Source organism: Panicum hallii, chromosome 3 (genome assembly GCF_002211085.1).
Source record: "Panicum hallii strain FIL2 chromosome 3, PHallii_v3.1, whole genome shotgun sequence".
NCBI classification, from domain to species: Eukaryota; Viridiplantae; Streptophyta; class Magnoliopsida; order Poales; family Poaceae; genus Panicum; species Panicum hallii.
Window position 1 is genome coordinate 63662878 of NC_038044.1, and position 8011 is coordinate 63670888.

The 8011-nt window shown below is 47.6% G+C and overlaps 1 protein-coding gene across 1 annotated transcript; it reads left to right on the forward strand.

The window, feature by feature from the left end:
• The first annotated feature begins 307 nt into the window (after window positions 1–307).
• On the forward strand, window positions 308–4959 carry LOC112884934 (putative disease resistance RPP13-like protein 3). The gene is made up of 2 exons (XM_025950583.1): window positions 308–1788; window positions 2550–4959. Exons 1-2 carry the CDS (start codon window positions 962–964, stop codon window positions 4633–4635), a joined length of 2913 nt encoding a protein of 970 aa, XP_025806368.1. The 5' UTR covers window positions 308–961; the 3' UTR covers window positions 4636–4959.
• Window positions 4960–8011: the final 3052 nt, after the last annotated feature.

An 8011-nucleotide genomic window follows, 5' to 3' on the forward strand; every position in this document is an offset into this window, starting at 1 on the left:
CAGCGTCGATTTTGGGGAGGAAAATATCGACGGCGAGGACGATTCGAGCATCCTCAGCAGACTTGGCGAGATCACCAGCTGAGTTATTAGTGAGAGAGAAAAAAAAAGAATACTAGTTCACATTCTCTCTCGTAAACTTGCCTACCTCTTGTTACACCGCTAGCTAGCGAGTCTTCTCTCTTCTAATTTTCTCTCAATCACATCAGATATGGTCCTAGCCAGTCGGCGAAATCGTCTGCCCTTGGACTACGAGGGCTCCAGTGTAGTTTTTCAAAAAAAAAATACAACTCTTTCTCTCCTCGCTTCTTGTTCACCAAATCACCAGCGCACCCTATCTCCACTGCTCCGCCCCACACCGCCACCTTTCTCTTGTGTCGCCGTCTCCTTTCTCCTCCACGAAGGTTCTTCCACTCCTTCCCCATCTGCCCATCTCCCTCCAGTTCCCAACGTTCTATCTATTCCCCATCCCTTCTAAATCAGCCACGGATCTATAAAATTGACCACAAATCAAGCTTGTAGTGGCTGTGTCAGATCTGCCTCCTCTTCTTCCACAGATCAAGTCAGAGATCCTCTTCTCCCTCCTCCACAAATCAAGCAGGAGCTCGTCGTCCTCCTCCAACAAAGTGTGCCTAGTCGAAGAGGGGTTGCAGTGGAAAAGCCATGCAAGCAGTTCGATCCAAGGCCGGAGAAGAAGCTGTTGAGGAGGGGACTGCCGCGAAGGAGATGTAGTTGAGGACGTCCTCGACTCCTCCCAACCACTGCTCTCCTCGTTCCCCAAAACGTCGGCAAGAAATGGTTGTCCCGATCAATATGAATTGTTTATTCGCTCAAGTCCAACAGAGTTTGGAGTTCGGTTTTCCAGCCCCATGATTCGATCTTGTCCAGCTGCCCTCACAGTGCACCACAGAGAAAACTGCACACGGTCACAGTGAGAGCAAGCAAAGAGAGGAAAGAGGAGGCCATGGAGGCTGCGGTGGTGAGCGCATCGGGCGGCGCCATGGGCTCCCTGCTTCGAAAGCTTGGTGAGCTGCTCACAGCCGAGTACAAGTTGCTCAAAGAAGATAAGGGGCAGATCATGTTCCTAAAAGCTGAGCTCGAGAGCATGTATGTCTTCCTGAAGAAGATCTCGGATTCAGAGGAGCCTGACGAGCAAGACAAGTGCTGGGCCAAGGAGGTTCGCGAGCTGTCCTATGACATCGAGGACAGCATCAGCGAGTTCATGCTCCGCGTGGAACGTGACTCCAGCAAGCCACACGGATTCAAAGGGTTCATCACCAGGAGCACCAAGTTGCTGACAACAATGAACACTAGGCATGAGATTGCAAAAGAGTTTGAAGGCCTTAAGATCCGTGTCAAGGAGGCAAGTGAGCGGCGCACGAGGTACAAGATTGACGACACTGTCCCAAAGCAAAACAACACAACCATCGATCCTCGCTTGTTGGCGCTCCATGCGGAGACGACGAGCCTTGTCGGTGTCAAGGGACCAAGAGACCAGCTGATTCAGTTGATGGATGGAGAGGGTGTGCCTGCGCATCAGCTAAAGGTGCTCTCTATTGTGGGCTTTGGAGGTCTCGGAAAGACTACGCTTGCAAATGAGATTTATCACAAGCTTGAGGAGAAGTTCCAGTCTCGAGCTTTTGTTTCTGTGTCCCAAAAACCAAACATTAGGAAGATTCTGAGAAGCATATTATCTCAAGCTGGATTTATAGCTCCTAAGGACACCAACATTGAAATGTGGGAAGAGTCTGAATTGATCATTGCACTGAAAAATTTCCTATTGGACAAGAGGTACGCGCGTCTCAAAGTAATTGTGCTCTGAGTGATTTCTGATATGAAACTTTCTTTTTTATTTTGAAGCTATTCTTCTTTAGCACCATAGTATTCTTTAGAACTTTATAATATGAGGTGTCTAGATTTGTTCTCTAGACGTTGGTTTCTTGTGGCTGACTAGTATGTGTTGTATCCTTAAATGTATAATGGATGTTTGTTAGCATTCACATTACTTGGAATCTGCATTCAATGGTTTTGTACTTTATCAGATCTGTTAAAATATTCATTATTAGCATATGAAAAACAGAGAAACCCTTATAAAATACACAAAAGGTTTAAATTGTTATCAGAACTCTGAATATTGCTTTTCATTTCTATTCTTCAAATTGCACCCCTCCAATTAGCATTTCATTCTCACCACTGCCTAATTAAGTATATATGATTCAGTTTTGAGAATTGTTACTTGAAAAACAGAGCAAGGCCCATGAGCCATCGTTTGCTCAATTTTAGCACCAGACAGGTTGTTCTGACATCCCATGCCCCTTCAGTGTAGCCCACAGAACAAAGCTACTTCTTTTTAAAAAATAAAGAAAAGATGAAATAGACAATGGGGAACGATGTTCCTCAATCTTTCACTGAGTGGATGAGAAGAAAGGAACAGAGTAGGGATAATTGTGTTTTTCTTCTTGTTATTTTTGATCTTTAGTGATGATATACTTTCATGTCTTCATTTACTCTGTCATGATGGTTGCTACACTCCATATGTATTTACATGGCAGGTACCTCATTGTAATCGATGACATCTGGGATGCTTCTGCATGGGATATTATCAGATGTGCTCTTCCGGAGAACACGAATGGTAGCAGAGTAATAACAACTACCAGAATTGAGGCTGTGGCTAGAGCTTGCTGTAGTAATCACATTGAATGTGTTTACAAAATGAAGGCCCTTAGTGACCAAGACTCAAGAAGCTTATTCCTCAAAAGAATATTTGGTTCAGAGGATATGTGCCCTTCATATTTGAACGAAGTGTCGTCTGAAATTTTGAAAAAATGTGGTGGCTTGCCACTTGCAATTATCACAACATCTAGCCTGTTAGCCAATCAGCCAAACAAGCTTAAAAAGGAGCAGTGGGAGTATGTACGGAAGTCTCTAGGCTCCAACTTTGAAGTGAGCCCAAGCTTGGAAGGCATGAGACAAATATTGAATCTCAGCTACATAAATCTTCCTCATTATTTGAAGACTTGCATGCTATATCTTGGTATTTATCCAGAAGACTACACAATTGACAAGAATGATTTGACTAGGCAATGGGTTGCTGAAGGATTTATATGTAGAGATCGTGGGATAGATCCAGAGGATATTGCAAAGAGCTATTTTAATGAGCTTATCAATAGAAGTATGATTCAGCCTGTAGATACAGACTATAATGGTGAGGTAATATCTTGCCGGGTACATGATATGATGCTCGATCTTATATTACATAAGTCTAGAGAAGAGAATTTCATAACTATAATGGATGATATGCAAGACATGACAGGGCATCAAAACAAGATCCGCCGGATCTCTCTCAACCTGGATGATGCAACAAATGACACTGCTGACGCTGCAGCGAGATCTGTCCAGCTATCCCAAATACGTACACTAGCAAGATTTGGTACCTCCTCGCAGTTGCTCTCTTTTAAACTGTTCAAGCATCTCCGAGTTCTAGGAGTTGAAATTTCAGGATGGCCCAAGTCAGATCCATTGCTAGACTTTACTGAGATACGTCATCTGTTTCAGTTAAGATTCTTAAAGATCGTAGCAAAAGGTTACATTGTGGAGTTACCTAGTAAAATTGGGGATCTCCAGCAACTGGAAACGTTTGACATAGGAAATGGAATAAAATTAAATGAACGAACACGGCTTCAGAAACTACCATCAGATATTTTTAATTTGAGCCGGTTGTTGCATTTGGCTGTTCCTGATCATGTAATATTGCCTGATAGGATTGGTAACATGAAATCTTTGCGTACTCTAGGCCAGTTTGATTTGGGCAACTCATTGGACAGTATCAAGGGTCTGAGAGAACTGACAAATCTGACAAATCTTGAAATCAGCTGGGGCTACCGCTACAGTAAATCTGGAGATGAGACTGCTGCGAGATGTTGGGAAGTTGTGCACGCCCTCGAAAATCTTTGCAACCTCAGACATCTACATATTCGTAGTGATAATGATCTTGTCAGAAGCTGCTTCGATGTATGGTGTTCAGTCCCAGCTTATTTCTTCCATCTGCAAAGCTTCCATGCAAAGTACGTACCGTGGTTCTCGAGGGTTCCAAAGTGGATTGGCCAGCTCCATAGCATCTATGACCTGTATCTCACTGTTCAGGAGGTGTTGGAGGATGATTTTGGAATTCTTTCACAGCTGCCCTCCCTTATCCACCTGGTTTTGCACATCCTTAGAACTCCTGAAGATAAGATCATCATCATCCCTGGAGGAAGTGGATTATTCCCTGTTCTGAAGCATTTTAGAGTCATCTGTGGCAGGATATCGTACCTGACCTTTGAGGCAGAGACAATGCCCAAGCTCGAAAGACTCGAGCTATGTTTCAATGCAAAGGGATGGGACAGGTACGGAGCTGTGCCTGCTGGCATCGAGCACCTACCAGGCCTCAAAGAAATCTCTGTAGATATTGGGGGGTTCGGTGCTAAGGAATCCGACCGAAGGGCTGCTGAGTCCGCGCTGAGGGACACGGCTGACATGCACCCACGACGTCCTGTAGCCAACATCAAGGTTTACAAAGATGCAGGGTTGATATTTGATGAGCCGGAGGAGGAGGAGGAGGAGGAGGGGAACGGTGGGAGCAGCAGCAGCAGCACATGATCAAGGCCAAGTACAAAGTCATGCAGTTGCCTCCTTTTATGAATCTCCAGCAGCATTACATACTCGTAGCTGGTACCACGACGTTTCAGTTGGATATTACATGTCTCTGCTGAAGAAATCTAGACGATACACACATCTGTCGGCCGCCGACCGGCTCCAGTCTTCTCGTTTCATGTACTACTGTCAGCTAGCTGTACTGTTCGTTTGAAAGTTGTCATTATTTTTCGATGCTGCTGGTTCTGAATCAATTTTCAGCATCACAGGCCTGTGGTGTGGAATTGTTGAGTTAGGAATAATGATGGATGCTCAAGTGCTTTCTAGCTTGTCCAACAAAACTTGAAGCTACTAACTAATTTTTTTTTCTGTCAGATCGATCCCTTCGGCGCTCTACCCGTCCAAACTGATTTTTTTTTCTATCAGATCGATGAAAAAAAATAAAAGAGTTTGCCTAGCGCATGTGTCAAGCGCCTGCAGCAAGGCAGAAGATCCTGGTGGCCATGGGATTCCACTTGTTACATCAATGAGTTGGTAGCTGCGTGTGGATGCCGCACACAAGACCGCCAGCACACGAGTAGGTTCTTCCTCCTCGTGCTCTGGGTGTGCCGTCATGAGGGGCACGTCACCCCCTCGCTGGGCCCCACATTTGAGCGTGTTCGCGCCTACCTAAACCGAAAGCATACGCATTCGTTCGCCAGTTTTTTTTTTTTTGAGTGGGTCATTCGTTCGCCAGTAGGCCGGCCATTTCTGTTCTGCCGTGAAATCAGCCCATTTCGCTGTCTTTTTTTTCCACGACCGTGCCTAAGCACATATTTTACTAAAAGAGAACTCTCGAAGCGAGCCACCACACAGACGATGGCACACAACCTCAAGCAACAAAAGAAACCTACAAGCACTACCCACACGAACACAACCTAAAAACATCCTACGGGCTACGGATACAGAGAGACCGTGGCCACCGCCAAGAAAAGCCGTGGTCACCGAAAGCGAGATGAGGAGGATCATACAAGACAACGTCTCCAAAGAGAACATGATGAAAAGGCTCTATAAGCGAACCAAGTTTTCACCCGGCGAGATCAAGAGGCTTGGATAACCATGACAACGTCCCCAACAGGGTAAGCTACATCCGCGGACGCAGCAGCTGCAAGCACCGGCACATATGTCGGGCAGAGCATTCGCTAGTGGCATCCGACCCCAACCTCACACAACACCTCGCGAAGACCCAGCACAAGATGACGATAGCAGGCAAACCATGGCCAAGACAAGAAGCACACACGCAGGCGCATCAAAGAGCAACTCTCCGGAGCAGCAAACAGGAAGACAACGACCGGCGCAGGGACCTCCACGGAGCAGAGACGACAATGAGCATATTGGCCAGTGCGAGGTCGGCACCAGCAAAACACATAATCAGAGGCGACCAAGAACAGGCGGTGATAAAGACCGCAGCAAGCAGTAACGACGGCGGCGTAGAGACGCGGCGGACGGCACCAGCGGAGAAAGGCACCCCGGCAGCCTGGGGCCGACGCCCCAAGACCGTTAAACGCGTAACCGCGCAACGGTGGACCGGGGGGGCTCCTTGCAGACGGCAGAAGAACGGCCAGCCCATTTCGCTGTCGTCAACAGCATCAGAGTAGTTTGATCGATGACCAGTTTCCTGCGTAGCCCACAGCCCATTTCGCCCTCGCAGCTTTGTGTTGTGTGCCTGTGGGGAAGAAGAAGGCCTGACATGCCGACAGATTTTGAAAGGCTTTTCGCTGAACTGAAAGGTTTTGAGATCAATGATGTTCGTGGCGCGCTTTTCAGGTGACGGACCGACCGGCCAGCGGCAGGGAGGTGGCGCCGCGCCGGCCACCACAGTGTCAAGGGCTGAGCGTGGAGGCGGGCACGAAGCTGAACGCGCGCGGCAAGGAAGACGAGGCCAGGCGAGGTGCGCAGCGCGCGCCGCCCGCCAAGCGCAGCGCACGAAGCGGCGCGGCGGAGGGGCCCCATCCGGCGGAGGAGGCCTGTCACGTGATGGTCTTGTCGCCGGCGACGACGCCGACGCCGAGCGCCACTGCGGCGAACCGCGGGAGCGCGCCGGCCGGCACGCAGTCCAGTCCAGCACTGCACAAGAGATCGGGGGTGGACGGTATCTCATCTACCGTCCGGGGCGTCGAGTCATCTGGACCGTTGGATGAGGAGAGTGCGGTCACGATCGTATTTGCACTGAAGTGCAAAGAATATTTGTCACAACCGGATAAAAGTCAGAAGAATCTATGTGAATATTTAACAGATCACAGAAAGCGCAATGTGAGCAGTTTTGATTATTAGCTGAGGACCCAATTTTTTCATGAAACATTAACATTTATTATGACACTCAAAAGTACTAACCCCACGTCCCCGTCGCCAGGCTGCGAAGCGCCATAGCCATAGCCATAGGTGGAGGAGACCTAGATTGCAGATCGACGAGTATCCGGTCGTCAGACACATGTTCTGCTAACTCAGAAAAAGAAAAGAGTATTGCTGTTTATAATAATTTTACAGACACATGGCCTTCATTCCTTCCTTGCTAACCATCACGGCAGATAAGATGCTAGATACTCGAAATAATAAAGGTACCAATTCTTTCTTTTTTTTGAGGGATAAAGGTACCAGTTCTTAAGTCAGAGCAAGCAGGGCGAGGCTGTCAGGGCATGATAAAACAAAACAAATTGGGTGACTAGCAGCGAGCATTCTAGAAAGGGCTAGCTGGGTGACTGCAAAGGCCAAATTGACCTGCCACCACCTTCTCAACTGATGAGAGGCACGGATTGCGGGGCCGGTGTGCAAAAGTTGAACATTTCTTCTCACTCTTGCGCGTTCAACAGCAACATCCACAAATGAAAATGGGTCTTTGCGATGACCGCGTCGGCTCATCAGGTGGTAGATGGCACATTCCAAAGAGAACCCTGCCGTTCGATTGATTTCCACCAACCAATCAGCGCGGTGTTGACTTTGACCATCTACTTTCTCTGAGTTTCTAGAGAGACTTGGTTCCAGTTTGTGGAGCAGGTAAACGAACCTAGAGCAACGGAGCAGACCTAACGTTAAGAGAAATTTTAAAGGCGCAACTACGAAGTGCGCAGTTCTGAATAAGTGGTACGTTTCGAATCAATGCTATTTGCAGCGCATTTTCTGAAGAAAACTTCCCGGCATCAAGTTCGTACGATCAGTGAGGAAGCGTAGTATAGCTGACGTCAACTTCAGCTCTGGAAGAAGCCATGCCAAGCTGGTCAGAGGTCCAAGTAAGAATTCGAGTCGGATGCACTGGTCAAAGAACACGTATGCAATTACGCAATAATGTTGGGACCAAACTAGGAAAAGAGCGCTCTGCTAATCGCTTCGGGCTTAGTCCGAAAGG

What these genes read in the sequence shown, in the direction of transcription:
- LOC112884934 (XM_025950583.1), top strand. Translation starts at nt 962, where the DNA reads ATGGAGGCTGCGGTGGTGAGCGCATCGGGCGGCGCCATGGGCTCCCTG. An exon ending in AATTTCCTATTGGACAAGAG is followed by an intron (nt 1,789 to 2,549) that starts GTACGCGCGTCT and finishes TTTACATGGCAG; the next exon opens with GTACCTCATTGTAATCGATG.